This window comes from Acanthopagrus latus, chromosome 8 (assembly GCF_904848185.1).
Source record: "Acanthopagrus latus isolate v.2019 chromosome 8, fAcaLat1.1, whole genome shotgun sequence".
Lineage (NCBI taxonomy): Eukaryota > Metazoa > Chordata > Actinopteri > Spariformes > Sparidae > Acanthopagrus > Acanthopagrus latus.
Window position 1 is genome coordinate 24,652,022 of NC_051046.1, and position 24,840 is coordinate 24,676,861.

Genomic DNA, 24,840 nt, shown 5'->3' on the forward strand with positions numbered 1-24,840 from the left:
AGAACACTGTTTGAAGCTAGAAAGGTGTCAGGGTCCGCCACACATAAACAAAGTAAAACAGTATAAATTGTGTTGTCCTTAAAAGTCTTTTTTTTAGTCACTTTGTTAAGGAATAAAGAAACCTTCAATGTTGTTCTCTTCTGATCAAAATTTCTTTTCCAAAATGCTGACTTGGCTTAACCAGCAGAGGACAAAAATATAGGTAATGAGGGAACTTCTTCACATGAGGAAACTGTGTCCTGCAACTGAGCCTGGGCTGTCGTGGGTAGTTATATCAGCCTGCAGGAGCAGAAATGGCTTCCAGTGTTTCTGCTGGTGATGTTTTGCATCCTTTCCAGGTTTAGGACAACATGATTTGGGTTCAAATAGACCCTTTGACAACATTTAGATCTGAGCCACGAGCAGATCTGGTTCCCTTTACTCTTGTCTCGCATGTGACCATGCTGTGGTTTGCTTGTGGCTCAGATCTGGCAAACCAGAGTGAAGTGCCATCATTTCAAGTGGTATGTAGGCTGACTGAACGACACGTTTAGTGTGGGACGGATCTTGGCCACAATAATTCTGCTTTTGGGGCAACTTCCCTTATGTGCTTGTTTTTACAGCCTTTTTTCCTGAGTGGCAAAGCTACAGGGTGACATTGCAGAAACGTGTTGGTCAGTTTCAGTGACGGTCCTGGAGCAACAGTAATTATGATGTTCCAGAAACAACAGCAACACAACAGTATAAGATCGTACTTGCGCACTACAGCCCCGTGTACATCACTTCATCATGTGGACAAATCAAAAGCTGTGCCAGTGTTAAGCTGGACAAATTGTTGTCCGGAGCAGCGGTTTAGCTACTGGCCAGTTGGTTGCACCAGGACGCGCATTTGTAGACAGTAAATGTGCAGCGATTCACGTTCTTACTCAAAGAAAGTAACCAAACTGGCTCTTAGTCTGTTTTATTTCACTTTCATTTGTTTAACAACTTAAATATTTCATACACAGTAATGTGATACATGCTCAATTCTTTGACTCTCTGTAACAATACACTTTAGTCTTTGCAAAAAACCATTAAAAACAATTCACATTTTTAGCAGGATGTGGCCCACTTTCAAAAGCATCTGAGCACTGTGATCGCACAGCAGGTGCACTGTGTTGTGACAAGAGAGGCTGCTTTGCCGCCCGGTCCTTGTCGATTTGCATGTGACACATGTATTCGGTGCACCGTCATCCGCTCGTAGTGCAGAAGTGCTTTTGGGATGCGAGGCTTTGTTACAGGAGAGATTTTTCTTTTGTTTTTTGTTTTTTTCACTCAGTTAACAAAAATACTTCCTTATCTATCTGCAATCCTGACAAGCATAAATGTCATTTGAACACACATCTGTTCATTTCCAGTGCAAATGATTAAAATGGAAAACAGAATAAATTAAGAACACAACAGCAACTGAATGTATGTATTCATCACTCCTCGAAAAAAAAAAATCATTAACACTCATATTATCATGAGTAACAAGAATAAATGCTATGTCTAAAATGTACTGTATACTCTCAAATATCATACAACTGTGATTTTTAGTGCAATTTCACTTGTTATACACCACAGCTTGCTTTTTCTCCCTTCTTCCCGAAGTATGCACTGAGAAAGGAAAGTCTGTCACAGTAATGTCAGCCTGGCAGGGGGTAGATTGCAGTAGCTTTTTAATTGGGCAGATTCAATAAAATGTGACGTAAACCTACGCGACAACGCTTCCGTCAGTCATTCGAGCTAGTCTTTCTTAGGATATCTCACTTTCTTCCTCTTGATGCAGACGTGAAAACCTTAAGTGCAATCACGTCACTGTCTGAGAAATTTCTTCTCCAACATTAGCAGAATCACACGCTTCCAAATCTAGATGCAAAGTTATTATGAATTCAGTAGCTGATAATATAAAATATTGATCATTAGAAAGTTAAAGTAGTTGGAGTCAATGTAAGCAGTGGTGGATGTCCACAAAAAAAAATTACGCAAGTACCTTTAAATTAAAAAAAACAAAACAATGCAAATAACCGCCCTGATTTTTGCCTTTGCTGTGACGATGGAGTTGCTGGTTGGCTGGTCTTTGGTTCAAATCCCTTTAGTCTGACTTGCATTCATTCAAGGTGTAATTTGTAAGAAGTGGCCAGAATTTGACATTAGCTCCAAACTCATAGGAGGCAGCATAACCAGTAACTGCTCCTCAGTATAGCTGTAACTAACTTTGGCTGTAGTGATTAACTTACACTGGCAAGTTGCACAAACAGCAGTGTGTCCAAAAGGCCCATTACTCCGTGAACGGAGGGAACTGATTTTTTTTTTTTTTTTTTTACAAAACCAGAGTGGATTGTTGAAAGACAAAACAAGAATGTTTTTAAATTATGTGAGTTTAATGATTTAATGCTGAATTAAGCTCCTTTCAGCTCAGTGAAAGAGAGAAACTTGTTGTACGGTTGTTTGGTGAGGAAAACATTTCCTTTCTTGTCAGTTTGTGATTATTTTTGTTAACTTATTAGAAGCACGATATCAACGTCAATACGTTTTTTTTTCACGCACCGTTGTTAATGTCAGTTCAGCAATTAAATGTCATAAATCTAAATTCTGGCCATATCCTACAAGTTGCTCCTTTATCGCTGCATTTATAGTTGTGTTTGTTGACGGGTAATGTTGTAGCTACGTGTGCAGCCACCGTAGCGATTGCTAGCATGTGCCCCCCAAAAACTGATACTACATGTCGAGGCTTTTTGTCCGACTCAGTGTAAAGAGCTAGCACGGCTTTCAGACTCCCAGGCTAACGTCGTCTTCTGCAGTGCATCTTACTATGGTGTCTTCCAGTCCACCACCCATAGTTGCTGTTTCCTACATTCCTATGGTCATCCATGTATTGCAATTTTGTGAGTTCTCACAGATCTGTACAGTATTGCACAATTCAACTTATCTCCAGGTAGTTTCCCAGAAGAATACTGAGCTCTAAGCTTACCATTAAACTGTTGCCTGCAACCAGTGATGGAGACTAATATCTGACATCAAATTTTGAACTCAATTATCAGCTTTTAATTATCCTTTAGTAATCCAGAGAAATAATATGCATTTTTGAGCAGGTATTCATGGTTCTATAACAGATTCAATTCTCAAGTAACCACCCCACCATACGTTTAATAAAATGCAGCCAACCTTCATATCTTTTTAAAGACTGGCTCCTGGACAGTTGACTTTTCCTTTTTCTTTCTTTCTTTCTTTCTTTTTTTTTTTTTACATTTTTTTCTGTCTTTTTTTGTTTGTTTTTTACAAAGTATTAAAAGCAGCATCCCACTGTCTTGACTGATCATCAGGGTTCCTATGTTCTATGCACACTCAAGTCATAAGTCAACATGTGGCCTTTGTTTCCAAATGAAAACAGCATTGACATTCAAAGACCTCATGTCAAATTTTGCCTTTGCGTTTTAGAACAAAAAAAAAACCCTGTTACTGAGGCCAGTATCTCTTTAGACATGCATGTGTAGAGCAACAAAGTGTTGGTCATCTACAAACAGAAAATAAATGACCCGCTGTCATAACTATATATAACTAGTGGAACAGATTGTGCAAAAATGCAGTGGTGTTCATGGTCTTGTCAAATGAGAAGTCTATCCTTAAGTATTTCCTTTAAACTTCACATTTAAATGGACAGAAGAGAAGGAACTCTAAGTCTCTGGCTACATATCAGGCCTGTGCAAAGATACATTAGATGGGTGCGTGAAACCTCCTAGCACGATATGCTTCAAAAAACCAAAGCTTTCCTCATGGATTTTACGAGTGGCTTGAATCCATATCTTTGCTTTCATATCACAGAAGGCTAACTCACCTCTGATCTACCTCAACACATAATGCATTGAAGTGTATGAAAAGCCCTTGTATTTTCCACACCCTTATACACAGAATGAAAATAATCACAGAACTGCTAATATACAATATGTTACATTGCCTCCAATATATTTTCTTCACAGCGACCCTTTTTTTTTGCCAAAGTTTTCTCTTGGATACAAATACAGTATTTTTGTTATAAGGATAAAATAATAAAAATATTCATCTGTACATCCGTAATAGATTTCTTTATACAGGAGGAAAAAGTCACTTCCACAAGCAGGAACTCCCTCTCACAAAAAGACTAAAGTGCTGGAGCCAAGAATGCACCGTCTGCATCCAGCTGGCTTAATATTGGAGTCTAGATGTAATCATGTCATAACACTCTTGTTGGTTTAGGTAACTATGAAAACCTCAGACCAGTGTCTTTCTTTGTGCAGGCAGCGGTCGTGCCCACAGCGCTGGTCGCTCACAGGCCCACTGGCAGTCAGCTGACCAGGTAATATAAGCATACAGGCTTCGTCGTCGCTGCATTTTGTAGGTATGTGGATGTTAAGAAAGAAAATAGAGGCATGTGTAAGATACAGCCTTGGCAGTGCCGTGGGATCAAACTGATGCAGAGTGGAATAATGAGGAGAAGAGCAGCTTCTGTTGCCTGAGGAGAGAAATGAGAAGAGATGACAGTCTGTAGGCAAACACAGCACCTCGGTATTTACACATGGGGGGACTGGAGCTGAGGAAAACAGCAGTGTACTCATTCACCTGTAACTTTTTCTGTGTGTTTCCATCAGTAAGGATAAGTGAAGATACAGTTCTCAATAAGGAACCAAAACAGTAAACTTATTAAGGCCCATACTGGCACAAATTAAGTGCAATTTAAGGCTTAAGGATTACACTTTTAGGATATTTGTGTTAATACAATAGTTACTTATTTCCACAGAGTGATAGTCAAATGATCCCTTCCTTATGAAACTACACTCCAAAAAATAGCGGACGTACAATACAAATCAGATTCGAGTGACACCCGTAAATAGTTGATTTCGTGACTAATTTGTGTCATGAAATGAAGTTCTTGTGTAAATATTGTGAATTTATTTTGTCATTTCCTTGAACTAAAAGGACCTCATTTTGAAATGACCTTCATATTTTTGACAAGCAGAACTTTTTTGTATTAGTTTGTGCAGCTACTGATTAAGTAATAATCATCCAATAATAGGTCCTCAGAAGATGTCGTGTCTGACAAGTTCCTTTGTTACAATGAACACCGGGCTATATTCAAGTCATCCTATAGAACCATATCGGCAAGATTTTCTACAATGATACATTTTTTGTAACTCTGTATCTTATGGAAATGGCAATGTATTTTATAGTTTTGTACAGTGGATTTGTGGTTACTACTGCCATCGTTGTTGACTATGTGCATCTGTATTAAGGCCTTGACCTTGCTAGATTATCTGCCAATGATTATTTACAGATTTATGTCTCTGGTCAGAAGTAATGGCTGGGTGCCACAGGCAGGTGGGAGTCTGAATGTATTTAAAGTGAGATATTAGAATTTAACAAAACGCTAAATCATTGTTTTGGTATATCTAATGGTATTTGTTGATATTAACACGAATATATACCAGCCTTATCCTTAAATGACACAGCAGTGGAAGACAAGTGTAGCCTCCACCTGTTGGAAAAGCTACTGATGACTTCACTACAAGATGAAGACACAGGATTGTTACCTTCTACTTCAGAAAGTACGGTCCACAGCATAGTGGTTGATCACTGTTCCTCACAGCCAGTAGCTGGAAAAGCCTCTGCTTCCTGGTTCTGGAACATGTACTGTTAAGGAGAAAACACACATGAAATATTTTAATGACAAAGCCTTCATTTTACAACAACAAAAAAAAAAGAGAACGTTTGCGCTTTTGTGGTGCTTTGTGGCTAACGTCAGAGGTGAGCCCTGGTTATGATCATCTGGCTATGTGCTTACCAGAGATTCCAAACCACACCCCGGGGGTCTTGTCGCTTAAAGGATATTAAAGATGCAATATGTAAGAATCTAAGTTGAAAACATTCAAAAACTAACTCAAATCATCAACAGAATGCAAAGAAATAACAGTTTTGACATTATGACGTCTATGAAAGTTAACATGCTAACCGTCTAGCCCCAGCCAGTCTCAGTCCAAAGCTCCTTTGCTAGCGGTGTAAACACAAACACTCAAGCGCTCCAAGTTTTCAGTCCAGACTGCTAGCTGCTGCTAACTAAGCTAACTAGCTAATTGCAGCTACAGTTTGCAGCTATAGCTAACAGCAGTTAGCAGTTCTGCTGGTGATTTGCTGCCCCCTATAGTTTTGAGTATGAATTTGACAGCTTAATGAATTAATTCTTACATATTGCATCTTTAACACACATTTGAAATTCCTCTGTTTTAACCACAACGTCCTCTTGCATTAAGTCGGTTCTGTTAAACTACATGAATAAGTTTGCAGTTCTCTGTGTGTATATCTTCTCTCTGAAGAGAAGTGTAGCCTGGTGAGGCAACAGAGAGGAAGTCAATGTGAAAGAGAAATGGTAATGAAGAACAGAGAGAGAAGGGCAGCACAAGCAGGGAACATGAGGAAGAGGGGAAAAATGACATCAGGATTAGACTGTAGAGTAAGAGCTGTGGACAGAGAGAATATAAGATGGTGAAAGAAATAATTGCCTGTGAATTAACCACTTGAGAGAGAGACCAAACACAGAAAAGTCTGAGTAATATTATGTGAATATAGTCAGCCAAAGGAAGGAGGAAGATTTAATGAGATTCGGATATATATTTAGTGAAAGCACCAGTGTGCTGCAGTGCTTGCCTCCCATATCATATTTACCCTCATGAGCAAAAGAGAGCTTCAAGTAATGCAGACGCTCCTCAAGATGGCTGCTGAACAACTTTGGGTAAATAGTTCGGAAAGTATGACGAATTTCTAAAACATGGGGTAAACAAGACACACGCAGACTGTGAGTGGAGGTGGAAAAACCTGCAGCACTCTCTAATTACCGGGAGTAGTAGTGACTGTCAGCTGCACAAACAAAACCAGAGATAGAGGAGAGATGCAGTCTCCTTAAGATAAGATACTGCAATAAGCATCAAGAAATTTGCCTTTTAGGAGGATAACTACAGCAACGGAGGAGGGAGGATGATGACTTATTTCTTGGTATGTAACAGCCTTTACAGAAGCAGCCACAAAAAGTGAGGAATTACAAGGAGGACTCTAAAAACAGCGTCTCCTGTTCTGTGAAATGTTCTCTCTGTCAGACAAGTGAAGACAGACAACGGTTTCATGAATTTTAAGACTCAAGTGAAAATCAGGCGAGTGAGTATTTATGGTATTCGACAGGAAGTGGCTCTTAGGACGTTTGTATAGTTGATAAAACATCTACCAATGCTCTGAGCAATTATTGAGAACAATGTGCGATTTACAGGTTGTGAAACATCTCTCTGGTGGGTGTAATTCTCCTCCAGCAGTTGTGCCTCTCATATCCTTAAAGTATTAGTTTGACATTTTGGACACCACTCCTACGTTTGATTGAACTATGAGCTATGCATCTAAAGCAAGGAGACAACTGCCGTTGTTTAACATACAGCTGGAAGCAAAGGCAATCTAATCTGATGAACCGTCAGTCTATCACAGTACAACAAGGGCTGACTTCAACCAATCAGATCAACGAAACATACGACATAGTAGAAGAGCCGGTCTGCAGAGGAGCCTCTTTCCTCTTTCTGCTATAGAGGCTTCGACAGTCACTTCTCTTGATGCCGTGACACTTAAACCACAGCAGTTCTTCATAGAATGCTGACTGGTCCCACTGTGGTTCAGACACGAGGGCAGAGCTATCTCATGATCGCAAACCCAGCCGCCTCTTCAGAAAGAAGGAGGGACGCAACAGCTAAACATGCGCCTGCCAACAACCTCAGTGATAACCTCACATTGTGGTTGTATGAGGAGTTATATGATGCAACTATTTCTTGTTGCAGTGAGGAAGTCATTGCAACAGGTCAAAAAATGTGTCAACTTTCCGTCCAAACTGCGTGCATCTCTTAGAGACAATGAGAAGTAATGCACGTCTCTACCCACTACTGTTCACTGACTATTGACTATTTATCTGAAATGCACATACTCATGTTGCTCCAGAAGGTAAAACCACAACTTGTCTTGTGTCTGCTGTCTTTTTACATTTCTCTTCCTCGCCCCGAACTGTCTATATTCTTTTCCTGCTTGAATGTCATGTGACATACTTGCCTTCTGTTAACAGCTTCATGAGCTACATTGTCTCCTCATGAACACAAACAAGTGCACCAAGATAAGACACCGGTAGATTTACTGTTAAGCACACTCACGGTGAGGTACTGCAGTGCGCTGACAGAGATATTCTCCAATCAGCAAACAGTTGTCTTTAAAAAGGAACCGCTCTTGTGACAACATTTTCACAATGATGAAAGGGGTCAAGAGGGTTCAGCGACTGTCCTCTGCAACACACTCTTGTAGGTTGCAGTGGTATAATCAGTCCTTTGGACAGTACTAATAAGGAACTAGCTGCTGCCTGACATTCAAGGTCACAAATGAGGACAGATTATCAGGCAGACATGTGCTCCTCTCCACTGCAGCTGTTAAATGCATTCCTTAAAACACAGATTTTTGGAGAGGCACCGTGTTTACTATGAGGCTGTCATGTACTCTTGCTACAACAGCTGCTGGTGGTGAGAGCTGTGCACAAGGTGAGTCACGATACAGACTACGTAAGATCCATAGTGAGTCCTGACAGATTGAGCAGCCTCACCGTGCTGTCTTTTCAATGCCAGGTGGCCAGAAAATTACACTCCAGTTACATTATTGATTACTTTGCTCGCATGGAGCTTCAGCAGCGGGCTCCATTTCTGGAGGTACGCACTGTGAAGAAGAGGGGTGAGGGATGCTCCTGTATTTTACCAGATCCTTAATCTAGTAAGGGTCACACTGAATAATTTGACATCACCCTTCAGAACGGACTCCTATGTGAGCTGTGACTCTCTTCGTTTGGCAGGAAATCTCTGCCAGCTTTTCCACACACTGTTGACACACTGTTGAAAGCGTTGTATACATAATTAACCATATTGTATTTATGCAAACAGTGGATCAGACAGGCCTGTGTTGATAGCCTCAGCAGCCAATCACACTGAGACTCCTCGCTACAGGTGTGGCCAGTGCCTTGGAAAAGGATGTCTTGCATAACAATGTGCTGTGTCTGTGCTTGCGTGTGCCACTGGACAATGTAATGTAGTTACTGGAAAACACAGTGCAACTCCATGCCTTGCACTGAAATGCATTACTGTACATTTTGTGCAATATTAACGCTTGTCTGTCCTGTCCATTTATTTCCCACTATGCTTGTTTGCAGATTTTGCAGGCATTTAAATAGGATTTAAAAGGTAGAGAGGACGAGCGGTCGTGTCACGCGGCGATGCCTGAAGCGTAATTAAAGCTGTGAGTTTTCTGCAAGAAAGGCGGGCTAAGATGGCATGTGGTTTATGAGTGTCTAAATATTTTGGCATGTAATGACTGTGAACCCCTAAAGTAAGGGGGGCGTTTGTGCTGTGAAATGATGACATAAGTATGGTTAAATTAAGATGCCTGTGTGTAGGTGCGACCCTGTCCACAGCACTAAAATGAATCAGCACCCCGTGTTCTGGGACCTTTTGATTTAAAAATTGGGCACTTGCTGTAATCAGTATTTTAATTCTAAATCAGTGACTGTGTAATGTGAAACGTGTCAAAAAGCTGCAGCACGCCTCTGTTCAACAGAGCATTGTAACATCTTTCAGTTTATTGTTTTGTTTTTAAGGCTCATAACTTAGACAAAGAAACCCACTAGACATTACATGCTTAGCACCAAACAGCAGTCAGACAAAGTCAGAGACAAGCAATGAAGCATGTGGCGGCTAGAGTGAAAGACATAGTCCTCAGGAGTTGCTAGACACACAAAACAGAGCTCAAAGGAAAGAAGTAAACACTTAACACTCCAAATGAATGCTAATGCTGCTCTGTGTCTATTGGATGAGAGAATAGGCAATTGTTTGCTACATGTGTCAACTTAATACACTGACGTGAATGTTATTTTTGCAGCTTTTTCTCAAAAAGAAATGTAAGGGTGTGATATTAGGGAGTCATCCTCCTCTGTGCTTGTACAGCTGTCACACTGCATGACTTACTGATTTGAGGTTGGACTCCATCTCTGTGAAGTTCCACTCTGTCAGAGGCAGGCTTAAACTGAAGGGCTACAGAGAGACAGAGAGAGAGAGAGACAGAGAAGTATTCATGCAGGTCAATGTGAAGGAACTGTTCAACTCATTGGTGACCCTGTGCTGTATAATCAGTGACAGATACCAGTATGAAATGTCAAATATAAAAATGTATCTGAATCTATGCACAGTTAAACGCGTGTGTGTGTGTGTGTGTGTGTGTGTGTATGTCTGTGCACAGTCCAGATCTACTGACATCCATGACAGCGCTGGCTCCAGCTTCCACAGTACTCTGCTGATGGCTCCTGAGCAGCAGCTGCTGAAGCTCCTCCAGGCTCATGTCCACATTCTCCACGGCATCCGACACCTCCACTCTGCACACACACACACACACACAAACACACACAATAATATAATATGTATGTGATGTAGACACACAGACACACAGGGTTACCTGCTCACTACTCACTGTGACCGTGCACCTACCTGTCCAGGGCAGGTCTCTTACTCCTCCTCTCCATCATCGAGGCCACGGAGCCCCTCCCCTCCAGAACGGACTGAACCATTGCGACGGGGAGGACCGGGGGTTCCGAGGAGCACACCTCACAGGAGGAGGTCAACGCTACGTTCTCTCCTCCACCTACGCTGCCTCCCTTTCCCGCTCCTCTCACTCCTGGACTCACAGGCTCCTCTTTGATGAGCATCATGCACTTCTCCCTGTCGGTCGAGTTAAACACTGTCAGTTAAAAGTAGCCCTACCACAGATGTTGTAAGAAAGGAGACAGAACCACTCAAAGCATTTTGAATAGACAATGTGTGAAACATATCCTGCCCCTTCCCCCAAAAAGCCAGTCTTTATACACTTATTATACACAGCATAAACTGCTCTCAGTACACTTTCTCAAGACAGATCACAGATTTCCAGACTACTTTTTGGAGCAAGAGACTTTTGTTACTTCCGCTCAAAATGTCAATCAGAAACAACGCCTACTGACCAACTGATCAAGTTGCAGTGCTGGTCTGATTTTGTTTGCCACCAGCCAGAAACTCAATCAGTTCATGGATTTGACATTTTGGGCGGAAGTACCAAATGGCAGGACAGTAGCACAGCCCATTTGGTTATGTTTTACATATACTGTACATCACTCACCTGGTCTCATCAGGCTGCATCTGGAGGGTCATGCTGGCCTGAGACATGTCAGTAACATCTGATATGATTGGTCCTCCTGTCAGCCCACTGGTAGAGCAAGAGGCAGTATCACTGGATGGCTGAGGGAGAAGAGGAGAGGCACGTGAGGTGGGTTTTGCTCTGGGTGAAAACTCTCTTTTGCCAACTTTTTTCTCTTTGGCTGCTGATATAAGATTAACAAAGCTGTTTATGACCAGCACATCAGGAGCAGTCCGAGGTTCAGTATCTTGCCCAAGGACACTTTGACATGTAGACCAGGAAAATCGAACCAGCGACCATCTGATAACAAGACGCTGGCTCTAGCCCTGGGCCACAGCCACTTTTTGTTTTATAAAATAATATGGAATGTGTTTCCATGAAAACACCATATAATGTGAAACAACTAGAAAAGCTTGATGGGTTTCTACAGCCACTCACAGGAATCACATCTAACAGCTGTGGAAATCACTGCACGCTGCTTCCCTCTAGTGGTGAACCAACATAACAGCTAGACTGGTGGCAGCAGGTTTAAGTATATTTATGTCCACATATTTCCTGTGATGTAGTGGATGTGCCATGCAGCGAGCACACTTTAAATTCACATTCAAATGAACGTCTTGAACTGGTGAAGAAAGTCGTTACTTCTGTATCTGGGGTGGGCTGCGCTGACTTAACTGGCTTCAAACATAAATGTATAATCCCAACATGGCCGAGCAGGAGAACAAGAAAAGGCCGGCCAGCAACTTCAGAGTTGATGTTTACTGCATGTGGCTGCCAGCGCTGTTTGTGCTGAATGTGAAGGGTGGTTAGAACATTAGGTATATGGTTTTCACATTTCTTCCTCACCGACTGGATGTAGAAGGGCTCGTGCATGGGCTCCATTGGGTGACTATGGCTGAACTTGGAGGCAGGAGGGCTGGGAGAGCCATCGTCCAACATCAGGGGCCTGGTGGGAACATTAGTTTTCGATCAGTTACGCATCTGGAGTCACAACAGCTCCACACACTCAAAGACAGCAGGGTGTCTTCACTAAAGTCGTAAATTTACTGTTACAGAGGGAAGCTGTGTTGGGTAGACATCTGTTTAGTTTACATTGTCTCCTGTTTGTGGGGGTGCTGAATGGAACCAAATCAGATTTTTTTTTATTATTCTATAAGGACTCCACATCTGCCCAATCTTGTCAGGTGTATGTCACATCTTATGCTGAAATTCACTGTCACTACAAATTAAGAGATATGTTCAAATGTTTTGACATATCTATTCTTGAAGGGTAAAGTCACCCAAAAATGAAAAAAATAAAAATAAAAAATTCCTCATGTAAGTCAGATGAGGTTTGTAGTCCACAAAACATTTCTGGAGCTTTGCAGACAAAACAGCGCAGCAGCATTCTCCTGAACAACTGAAGCTGATGGGGGCTTGTTTAAAAATGTAAACAATCACGTAAATGAAAATGGTAAAAATGGTTCCATACAGCTTGTCACGCATAATCTAAGTTTCTGAAAGCCCTGAGATCCATGATGGATTGAAAAACGCATTGTTGACTCTCTTTTTAAAGCTGAAATCTTCACTGTGGGTGCTAGCTAAAAGCATTAGCGCACAACCCATCTGAGGTGGCTACATGAGCTCAGCCTCAAGTGAAGGACGTAAATGTTGTCTTTTCAAATACATGTGGGATCTCAGGGGTTCTGGAGGGTTTGATTACACTAGAGGAGCTGGGTGGAGCCATTTTATGTTTTCATTTCCATTGATTCTTTACATATTCTTTAAGTCCCCAGCTTCTTCAGTTGTTTAAGAGAATTTTACAACGCCGTTTTGCTGTGAGGCTCCAGAAATGTTCTGTGGACTCTGAAACACTTCCCTGACTGTCCATCATTATGACAGTGAGTAGATAATCCCTGAATTAAAATTTTTGGGTGAGCTTGTCCTTTAAAGGTAAGTATGCTCGATTAAAGAAGATAGATTTTAGTTTTTAAAAAAAAGAGGTTTTTGCGTTTTTGGATGGTTGATGGTTGATGTTGAGATGTTACAGGAAATGAAGGGGGAGGATGGGTTACTCATGAGAGCGGGTGGATGCTAAAGACAGATGGTGGTCAATCAGGATGAGTATGACAGCCAGGAAGGGATTCATGACATTTACTAAAACATGGGGCAAAACTGCACCTTTGCCAGGTAGCACACTGACCCTGAAATAGACATTTCTATAGTACTTTTGTGTTCCAGCATGCCTTCTCTTTCTCATGTTGGCCTTGTTCAAACTCAGCAGCAGAGCTGAACCAGCATTTTACACACATAGGCTGTACTAGGGTCACGCACTCCACTCTGCCTTCACTGTGTGTTAAAGTGTGTGTGCGTGAGTGTGTGTGTGTGTATGTGTTTGTGTGTGTGCGTGCGTGTGTATGTGTGAATGTGTGTTTGTGTGTGTGTGTGTGTGTGTGTGTGTCTGACTGACTGATTCAGCACTTGTCTCCATTCACAGTGCTTGTTGAGTTAGATTGTTCAGTTTGTCAGCTGAGCCAGCCCTTCCCTCTGCCCCACTGTGGCCCTGTTTGTCTCACTTTTGTTGATTGCTCCGCTGTGTATACGTGTATGTGTGTGTGTTTGTGTGCACGCACGTGCATGTACTCACAGCTTTCTCTTTAGGCCCACAGTGCTGGGCGTGTTGGACTGCATCTGGCTGAACAGAAACTGAATCAGCTGGCAAAGAGAGAAAAAGCACAGCATGAATCAGCATACACACACACACAAACACACAAACACACACACACACACACAGAAAACATGCTCTCACTGACCCATCTCATGAAAACAGGTTTGTGATCTTGCAGTGTGAAGTGAGGTCCTGACACATGTATATATCTGCATAACCAAACAAGCCTGGAACAACGGTGATTGAAAATTATTTCCATTTGGAACATATCGCATCATTTGTAAGCTATGAAGAATCAAGAAACAGGATTTACAAGGATTGCTCATACAGTGCTGCATCTAACTGTGTTCTGAACAGTCTCAAGTCAATAATAATTTGCAGTTTCTGGTTCTATAAACTTGGTCATGCATTATGGATCAACTGTGCTGGGAAAGTTCCAAGACGAGACCACACACTGGACCAATCCAGTGAGATATATGACACTGGTATAAGAGTGGGCTATAAAAGTCATGAAAACTCAGCTGTTCAATAATTTGCCCTTAACTGTGTAAAGAAGAAGAAAAAATAATTGGTGTTCACTTACAAGTATTCAGATTGTTTACATAAAAGGTTACTCGTCCCATTTTACCATAAAGTGTGTATGGGTCTAAGAGAGTACTCCTGCATACTACTGTAAAAAAAATTAAAAATAACAACTTTGTCCCTCACAAAATTAGAAACAAGTACTTAAAGGGGCACAATATTTTTGGTGAAGACTCTCTCAAACTCTGAATTGTAATATTTACATTATAAATGAGGTAATAACACAAACTCAAAAGCATCTATTTCTTTCCATGAGTGATAAACGTTAAAAGTTGTTCTCTATGGAAAATAAGGTCCCAGAACACTGTCTGAAGCTAGAAAGGTGGCAGGGTCCGCCACATACAAACAAACACTTTGAAACTGTGCTGTCCTTCGAGGTCAGTTTGTTTTTAAGTTTGTTTCAGCATAAAAAAAGTCAGTCAATGAAGATCTTTCACTTCTGATTAAAATTCTTTCCCGAAAACTACATAGTGGTCCTTTAAGTATTAACAGCATAGTATGCTTCGATAATCTTTCTTTATCTTTTTTTTTATCTAAAAGATAAATAATTTACAGTGTTTTTCTCCAGTTTCTTTATGATTTTATTGCAGGACAAATCACAACTACATGCCTCCTGTTAATAAGCAGTGACTACATGAAAATCCCAGTGCAGGAACCTGAGTAGGTTAAAACACCTGAGTGGGTATGCAGGGTCTTTAATCTTTAATAATGTGTTATATTTTATAGATTTGTCCATGTGTATGTTCTATGTGTAAAATCAAAGTTACTGATAGCTTTTGCTGTTAATAAATGAAGTGATGTAAAAAAAAAAAAAAAAAGCTTTTCTCACTAAAATGTAGTGAGGTAAAATTTTAAAAAATGAAGTTAAGTGCAGTGATTAAAGAACAAGTATTTAATTAATACACTTAGCTTCTTTCTACTACTGTTGTTCATTTTCTGAATGACATTGCAAGGCCTATTGTACTGTAAATGGTTTAGTTGAAATATGCCCCTACACGAGTTTGACTAGGCATACCCATAAACCTTCAGTGCACACTGAAGACCCAACACACTACACCGATGACAGGACGAGTCCCTGCTGTGAGAGTTTTGACACAGACGTGACTTTCTGTTAATGGTACAAAAACACACGCACACACACACCTTGTTCATGACTTTCTGCTGCTGTGTGTGGTTCTGCCTCAGCGAGACCACCTCTCTCCACAGGACTTCGTTTTGTCTGCACACAGGAGGAGGAAGATGACAGTAAATAAAATCATGTTCAGTAGGGACGTTGAGGTGCAGAAAATTGATTGACATATAAAATCGCTTTTCTAAATGTTGATTCATAATGTCATGTTTACAGAACAAAAAAGGCAGAAATTAAAAGCGGTTGCAGGGTAGCACACAGACAAAATGGGGCGCTCACACTTGGGTTGTCTTGTTTCTAATCATTAACCAAAAATGTATTCTGAATCAATCAGACACCCGCAAACTGGTTTCAAATTGAGCTGTGAGATTTCCGAACACCCCTGTGAACTACTACAAATCTGTAATATAAACACACAGGAAACTATAAACAGTTGACCCAGTAAGAGTCACACAGACGATGACTAATTAGGTAGTCTGTTGTGCAGCATCTGTGGTAATGCAAAGTGTCGGGACATTCAGAGGGAACTAAGGAGGAGAAAGCTTGTGTCATAAATGGGAAGATCAGTTGTGAGCTCTCCCTCTCTTTCTGCACTTCATTTAACAGCCCAGTTGCAAGAATAACATGTTGGCAATTAACGTTGATTTTGACATTTCTACAGACGCGTCTTATCATGTTTAGATTACATGTATCTTAGCTTAAATTCATGTCTCCAGGTGGAGGGGATGGTGATGGAGTTACATTGATACAACAAGGCTGACAAGCCAGTGACCACAGTTCCAGACTGTGCTTAAATATTTGCACATTTGAGACCACTGGATCCTTTTTTTCTCCAGCTCTGTCTGCAGCAACAGACACCAGGTGACAGAAACCTGTGTAAACACTAGGTTAAGCCAAATTGTGATCTTTTACTATCCTCAACCAGGTGTTTTTTGCACCTTAACCTCACTGTATCATAACAACACTACTGTCATAACACAGAAAAAGAACACTGAACTAAAAGAGAGTTGAAGGAATTCAATACACTCTATCGCTTTTAGAGACGGAGAATGTTGATCGTGTGGGCCCCACGGGTGCACTGACATGATATGTGGTAAATGTTGTGTAACAGTTCATCCGCATATTTAATTTTTTATAGTCATTCCCCTGCCTCTCCTCTCCAGCAGGAAGATTAAGGTCCATTAACAGGTCTGCAAGCTCAAGCAGGATGAAAACGATGGTGGATCTGAGAGCAGGGCTTAAGCTACAGCAGTTCAACAGGAACGGACCCAGTCATTAGTAATTACAGCAGCGCAGGACTAAAGAGCAGAGCTTATCAATCTTTGTGAAGGGGAGAAGCTTTTATATTTCACAGTACGTTGCCATCATCTCTGTTGTTTAAACTCTGTTGTGGGTGTGTTGACTACAGTTTAGAAACACACACACACACACGTACATATTCATTGGTAAGATGTGTGTGTCCTGGAATATTTTCTGAGAGCATTGTCCACGGCTGCATGCACACGGCCCACATCTGGTCATCCTTTCTAAGAATGCTGTTATTGGTGTGTGTGTGTGTGTGTGTGTGTGTGTGTGTGTGTGTGTGTGTGTGTGTGTGTTAGTCAGGTGAGCAGGTGAACATTCTCTCCTCTCATTAGCAAACAATGCTGAGCACAAAGCAGCTCCGCCACACAATAGACGCACGGCTGCTATTTTCAGCAACAATAGCCTCTAGAGAAAATGTCAGTCCATCCACGGGGCAATTTGTTCCAACTTAGCCAGAAGAATAACAGACGGGTCAATTGCTCCTCTCACATTTTTTTTTCCTTAACAAAAGATGGAACAAGATTTTGTATTTCTGAGTTTTCAGGCCGTGTAGTTTTCATTATTATTCAGCCTCACACAGTTGTAGATATAGTCGTGCTATGAATTTAACTGTCAAATATATTGAGAATTGTCATTTGTCATTTACTTTGTGCACCAATCCGCTGCTGCTGTAATTACTGTCAAATGTCAAACTGACCTGACCTGACAGTTTGTATTTGTATTTCTATAAATTACACCAGAGATTCATTAAAGTGCTGGGGGGCCCAGGGGCAAAATGTATTGTCAGGCCCCTTTTGATCCCCACGTCTCACTTGCTCTCTCTGCAGTGGGCATGTTCTCCATCACTTTAAAGTTCACATTGCGCAGGCCTCATTAAGTCCATAATCTCTACTCTACTAGCTTTGCAAATTCCTAAACAAACTGCAGTTAACAACAAAAACATGCAACCAACTGATGTAAATTGAACACGGGACATTAATGGTCCCTGAGGACCTGGGGCCCCAGGGCAAGTTGCCCGCTTCGCCTGGTTGGTTGGTTTCACACCAGGTAACTAAAAATAACCCTGTAGTCCTGTTCAGGTGACTGCTCAGTCAGTTCACTGGAAGAGTTGTTGGCTGAACGCATTTGACGGCAATTGTTTTTTCCAGTAACGCAAACAATTTGAACCAGCTTCAACAGAACAGAAAAACAGAGAGCATGAACCATCACCATGCTGGTGTCAGTCCACACCAGCAGCACGTAGAGGGGATGTGGGACGTTGGCACGCGCACACACACACACACACACACACACACACACACACACACACACACACACACACACACACACAAAACACCCCGACTCACTGTTTCATGTCCTGCATCTGACACTCCATGTTGTCCTGTTGTGTTCTGAGGAGCTGAACTTCATACAGCAGTTTACTGAGGTCCTCCTGACGAACTTTGGTCTCCTCACTCTTCACTATGGATACCTGAACACAAACACACGCATATACACACACACACACAGTACAGCCAAATTCAGAGAATAACACAGATATAATACATACAGCCACACATTGCCTCTGCTGTTTTTCATAGCAGAGACCTTATTGCTTTAGGGATGGCAGTGTCAGTTTGTCACTTTGGTCTCAACACTTATTGGGTAGAAGTGTAAGGTTCAGAGCCAACATTCATTGTCTCCAGATAATCAATCTTTATGAGTTTGGTGATCCCTGTTTTCTCTTGTGCCACCATGAGGTTGACATCTGTGGTTTTAGCTAAAATGTCTCACCAACAAATAGTCAGTCTAGGAACCTGTCAGGAAATTATAAATGCGTTACTATTATTCAGCCACTTCAGTTCAAATCATCTGCCCCCCTCATGTGGCTGCCAGTTTGTCGCACTGGCTAATGTTGCTAACACAAGCTGGCAAATGTCAACACGTTGGTACATGTTGGTAATGCTAGCTTGTCGCTGTTAACAGTAGCTAGTGTTAGCAACGTTTACTGTGGAGCTCAGCCATTTTTTCACATTGTTTTTTCTTTTAAAGTGGCAACCATTGAGATTCATGATGCTGATGAAACAAAGACACCACATGATACCAACGCTGTTATATTAGTGGCTGACAAACTCTGGTAGACTGTCAGAATTCTATCAACTCACAATCATGTCATGTCATCGTCTGTAACTGCTTTATGCTTTTTATGGGGTCGCGGGGGGTTTTGCTGGAGCCAATCCCAGCTGTCTCTGGGCAAAGGCTGGGTACAGCCTGGACAAGTCGCCAGCTCATCACAGGGCCCTCACTGATGGCGAATGCATATCAGGAGCAATTTGGGGTTCAGTATCTTGCTCAAGGACACTTACACAATTCAGCCCGGGGGAGCCAGGATTTGAACCAGCAACCTTCCTTCCAGTCACTAGCCGACCTGATCTACCCACTGAGCTACAGCCACCCCATCACAATCATTAATATGTTTTTATAGGAAAGAGACTTTTATTCTGCATCTTTCTACAAGCTCTGTAGATGATTTTGATTTTTTCTTTTGAAAATATTGTATTACATGGTATGTTTCTCCTGATTATAATGTAAAAAATCATGGAATTTGATCATTTTAATCAAAAGCCTGTAACTCCTGCTAGGTTTAATCTGATTCGGGAGTCACACAGGAGAGTTTGTGTTTAATGATGGGATAAAGTCTACACAGACAACTGCTGGCTATGATTAAGCAAACATCAGTGCTTGTAATGTCATGTGAATGTGTTTGGGTCCTCCCTGACACCCTCACAGAGCCACTAGCATGACTTCAGCCTCTTAGCCTTGTTGCTTTGATGGTCTAAGAATAGAAGGGGTCATATGCAGTACAGATTGAGTTGGGATTTTAGAACTGACTTGACTCTGTGATCCATGCTTGTGTACCAAACTGGCCCTGGCCGAGATATTCTAACCTTGACTTTGAGGAAAGCCTCTTCATCCTACAAAAGTAGCTGGATTTACTGTGTAAACACATGTTCAAAATAAATCTAGCGTAGTACTGCGGAGACGAGGGCATCCTTTAAATGCATCATTTACACGCGCACATTAAAAACAGCTCATCTGTGAGAATAACAGTATCTGTGCATTTTCCTATGTATCCATACCTTCCTCTTGATGTGTTCCAACATGTGCTCATGTCCCTGGAGGAAGTACAGATGCTGGAACTCAGTGTCGTCTCTCTCAGGCTTCACCAGACCGCTCTGCTCAATGTTCACCACCTTACGGAAACCATCTAAACAGATGCATATGACATCAAAAATACACACACAAACACACACATGAAGTGTAAATACATACTGTAATTGAGAGAAGAAGAAAGAGGAGAAGAAGAGTAAGAAGAGGGAGAAGAGGGAGGAGGATAAGAGGGAGAAGTGTACTCACACATGTTGAGCTGTCGGACGAAGCTCGCCATATTATTATGTTTAAAGTACTTTGGCAGAACTTCCTTGGCAAAGCGCCCCTGGTCAAACACGTGGAAACTGGTCCCGGTCTGAAATAGAGAGTAGTTGATATGAAGAGTTAAACAGCTTTACACACAGTGTAGAGAGAGGAAACAAGAGAAGAGACAGCACACCCACAACTGATGAATGATGGATGCAGCCAAAGCTATTTTCTATTCAGCACATTCTAATGATGGATTTCACATTCATAATCAGCTTAAAACTCGACTTGTCCAGTTACACATCAGTTGTTTCTAATTGCTGTTGCTCAGTGGGACTGAAAACACAAATAGCAAGATGCCAACACCTCTCAGTGGTGCAGAAAATCAGTCAAACATCAAATGAATCACTCATTAATGAAAAGGACTAAAGTTTGGTGTTGTTTTGAGTCTGTAACTAGACAAATGGGTTTCCAGCTGTGAAAACTGTGTGCTAACCTGCTGTTTATTGAAATTTGGTTTTGAAAGACAGGGAAGTGACAGTTTACAATATTAACATTGTACTGTATTAATATTAATATTAAGAAAGTTATTCTTATAGATGAAAACATCACTGTGGCAGATAAAGTACTTGTTTTACAGTGGAGACATTTGCAGAGATTCAAATGGTACAAAATGAGTCCAAAACAAAGCCAAGTTCTTAAGCTTCTTTTTAAGCTTTTAAGGTGGCAGTTATAATGAAAGTCTGACCCTGTTAAATGGAGAATAAATTGATTTTAATTTGTCCGGCCTCTCCTCACTCTGTGGTTGACTGCATTCACCTGCTGATCACAAACAATTTTATGTGAACAGGGATTTATATATCAACCACGCTACTCTGTATTTCATGTAGACAGTATATCTTAAATATGCTATATGTTCAGTGACACTAATACTGGTATGAGGGCTGACAATATAATGACAGTGTCTCTATTTTAACATCTCTAGAGCTGCTGCCAGAAACATGTAACTGCACGAAACCAGAGTTCATCAGGTGACGCACCAAAAACATGACCCACCAGTTACAACCTTCATGATGGAAGGATTTCTGTAACATATTTCCCACACAGCATTTCCATTCAGCTCTGTCAGCTAATGAAACAAACTCTCCCTCTCTGATGGTGAGTGATGATTAGTCATGCGCTCTCTCCCACTGTTACAGTCTTACTAAGCAACTATGTTAGTTGACTTTAGCAAACCCATTTGCACAACAGGTGTGAATCTCACTAATTTTAGACAATTGTAATAAGACGTTGCTGTTTTTTTTGTATGTAGTGACGCACACTTGCCGACTAATAGCCTGACAATGCAACAGCTGATGCTGCACTCTGAACACAGATGTCATGGGAGTGGACAGCATCTGTTTGTGTGTTTGTATCCCTTCGAAGGCAAGCAGGGAGGCTGTCCTCACCCTGATTACAGAGGAAAACACATAGAGAGCCACCTATGGTCTCTGTTTTTTTATCATACAGAAAATCGTATCACATAGAATTCTTTATTTTTTTTCTCATAAGTACAATCATTGGTATCTCTATTTGCTGAAAGCAGTTAAATTATAGCCACTTGTCAAGAGTCAGAGGTAAAAAATCACAGAAGAATATAAAAGTGTGGCCATCAGAATCAATTTTCAGAATCAAAAACAGATACCTAACTTAATCCTCAGAACCTGACAAGGAAGAAGTTTTATTTATGAACCACGATAGCTTATTACTGTTAAATTCTTAATGTAATACAGGTGTGTGAGTCAAAGAACCGCTCTGAAAGAGGATTTAATAAGCAGTATTCTTTCTGGGAACGTCTTCCAAAAAGGTCAGTGTTTAGTCGGGGCCCACAGGCAAAACCTGCAATTAGCAATTAACTAGCTCTGCTTTTACCAGCTCCAAGAGTACACTTGCACATCAGTACATTTACTAATGTAATACACAGGTTTAATGACAGCAGTCATTTTCCTACATATAGATTTCTTTTGTTTTGATAGACTATGTATCAGTAGTAATGGAAATATAACTATAAGTATAAGTATATTTACTCAAATACTGTACTCAAGTACAATGTCAAGGTATTTTATTTGAGTATTTCCATTTTGTAGTACTTCTTACTTCCACTGCACTACAACTTGGAGGCAAACATTACATTGATTTGATAGCTCCAATGACTTTAGAGATAATGTGCCACATCAGAGCCAAAGCAGCACATCTTAAATGCATTTTTAAATATCTATGCAAGTACTTATTACAAGACTGCTTATCATCTAAAGTACATTTAGGTAACAATACTTGGGCTTCCTCTCTCTGCACTAAACACCACAGTTTACCTGGAGTACACCATCAGGCCAGCAGTGCTGATACCCAGCCTAAGCACAGGCCAGCTGATTCCTTGCTTTGACATATCATCCATATTAACTTTATGAACTGTCTTATGTCACTGGTTTATAGCCTATTATTGTATTTATTTATCAATATTGTAAAAGATTTAATTACACCGCTGGTAGGTTTTTTTTCCCTTGCTCTCTGGGGCTCATGAGCAAACACTTAACACTAATGCTAGCTAAACAGGTGTTGAAGTAGCAGTTTTGTTATGGAGGTCTAAACAAGTTAACTAGCTAGCTAGCTAGCTAACCTAAACTGGCAGTAGAGGTGGTTAGTTAGCTAGCCTAGTCTTATTCTTTAATTCATTATTCTCAGAAAGTTTATTGTTTGATATTCTATATTCTACTGTCAGTCTTCATTTGCAGGTTTTTGAAATAAAATATTGTTTGGTGCCAAGTCAAAACTTGTTTTTAGTGTCCTGTTTCCAAACAGAGAACTACTGTCAGGCAATACGCGCTTGAATGTGTTCAGTGAGGAACACCATGATGAGGAGTTCTTATTCTTTCTTTGTAAACTGAAATTACACTCCTCTCAGAGTCACTACAGTGTCATGTACAGTGTGTTTTGAGGCCTGACTCACAGCGCTCCAGCAGATGAGGTGGTTGGTATCTGGATCCTCCACCAGGGTCCACAGCTTAGTGAGGAAGGCAGGAACATTGCTGGCGTAGCTTCCATCTACACCCATGGCACCTGGAGACTCCTGCATACTGACACCTGTCCACGGCTCACAACAGGAAACCAAGTGTGTGTGAGTGCTTGTGTGTGTGTGAAGGGTGTGTGTGTGTGTGTGTGTGTGTGTGTGTGTGTGTGTGTGTGTGTGTGTGTGTAAGGTGTGTGTGTGTGCGTATCAGACTCCCAGACTAGTCCATGTTTGAGAAACTCCTCTTCTGATGATCCGTTACTGATAATCCCAAGTTTGTCTCAGTCTCTTTGATTCCATTTCACTCGGTCAAACTGTCTCTGTCGTTCCTTGTCGTTACAATCTAACCTCGTCTCTGATGTAGTTTTTTCTTTGCTATTTTTTATTTTCTGGACGTGTCTGTTGAATATATCCTCCTTGAATCTGTCTGTGTGGCTCTTTCAGTTTCTTTTTCTCTTTTGCTCTCCTCTCCCTGTCCTCCCTGCCACACCAGTCATGCAACTGAATGTCATCCCAGAAGGTCCACGTCAGCAGACACACACACACACACACACACACACACACACACACACACACACACACACCATTCAAGCCCACCCTCCCTACCCCCGGCCTCCAGCTGACAATCAAGAGACCGCCCAGTAAAACAATACAGCATCAACACAAAAGCTTTAATAATACACCACTGTCCGGCCATCAAAAGGCTACTGGTTGAACTGAATACCACATGCCAGGTAGAAAAGACTGATCTTTTATTATATATGAGGATTATCAATAAATGTCTTAATGTTGTTATGAAGAGAACATACTGTAGTGTTTGTGCAGTAGCACGAGGGCATCCATACTGACCTGCTTAACTGACTCATTTAGTCACAAACAGTGATGTTATAGTTCATGTTATTTGTTATTTCATGTAGGGTGGCAAAGGTTCCCATTACAGGTGAACACAACTGGATATGTTTGAGTACACATCCAAACCTTTTTCATTGGTTTCCCTTTTCTTTCAGTGTGATATGTATATATATATATATATATATATATATAATATATGTGTTATATATCATAGGTTCTTGTACATGTTAAAAGTCTTGAAAGTTAAAAGTTATAAGTCCATGCCAGTGAGAGCTCCTCTCTCCTACAAATAACACTGCTTCTGAAAAACCTCGCCACTTGTCCCACCTTGATATCTGTGACTTGTTGACATCACAGCTGATCAGAGACACAGAGAGCAGTACTGGCTCAGGCATGTGTCAGCTGACCAATCGGATCAGACTGGGCAATGGGGGGAGGGGCCTTAAAGAGACAGGAGCTAAAACAGAGGATCTCAGACAGATGGGAAACGCAGCGCTGCAGCACTGGACAGAATGAGAAATCTGGAGTGTTTTTTAACATTTAAGCACGTAAAAGTATTTTGGTAGTGACTGAAAATAAAATTATGAACCTGAAAATTAGTTTAATATGTCTCTTTTAATGCATGGACAT

The 24,840-nt window shown here is 41.1% G+C and overlaps 1 protein-coding gene across 2 annotated transcripts; it reads right to left on the bottom strand.

The window, feature by feature from the left end:
* Positions 1–3,871: 3,871 nt before the first annotated feature.
* Positions 3,872–23,842, bottom strand: hsf4 (heat shock transcription factor 4). Of its 2 annotated transcripts, none has more exons than XM_037105819.1 (13): positions 23,299–23,842; positions 20,313–20,421; positions 20,036–20,163; positions 18,263–18,387; positions 15,626–15,701; positions 13,880–13,947; positions 12,100–12,199; positions 11,236–11,354; positions 10,572–10,802; positions 10,342–10,459; positions 10,056–10,121; positions 5,568–5,667; positions 3,872–4,492 (listed from the first exon to the last, which is right to left on the bottom strand). In XM_037105819.1, exons 1-12 carry the CDS (start codon positions 23,422–23,424, stop codon positions 5,608–5,610), a joined length of 1,326 nt encoding a protein of 441 aa, XP_036961714.1. In that variant the 5' UTR covers positions 23,425–23,842; the 3' UTR covers positions 3,872–4,492; positions 5,568–5,607. The 2 variants fall into 2 exon arrangements, with proteins under 2 accessions (XP_036961714.1, XP_036961715.1); XM_037105820.1 differs by lacking the exon at positions 23,299–23,842 and adding an exon at positions 22,664–22,760.
* Positions 23,843–24,840: the final 998 nt, after the last annotated feature.

What these genes read in the sequence shown, in the direction of transcription:
- hsf4 (XM_037105819.1), bottom strand. Translation starts at nt 23,424, where the DNA reads ATGCAGGAGTCTCCAGGTGCCATGGGTGTAGATGGAAGCTACGCCAGC. An exon ending in GAGCCAGCGCTGTCATGGAT is followed by an intron (nt 10,122 to 10,341) that starts GTCAGTAGATCT and finishes GTCTCTCTGTAG; the next exon opens with CCCTTCAGTTTAAGCCTGCC. An exon ending in TGGAGTCCAACCTCAAATCA is followed by an intron (nt 5,668 to 10,055) that starts GTAAGTCATGCA and finishes TCTCCTTAACAG; the next exon opens with TACATGTTCCAGAACCAGGA.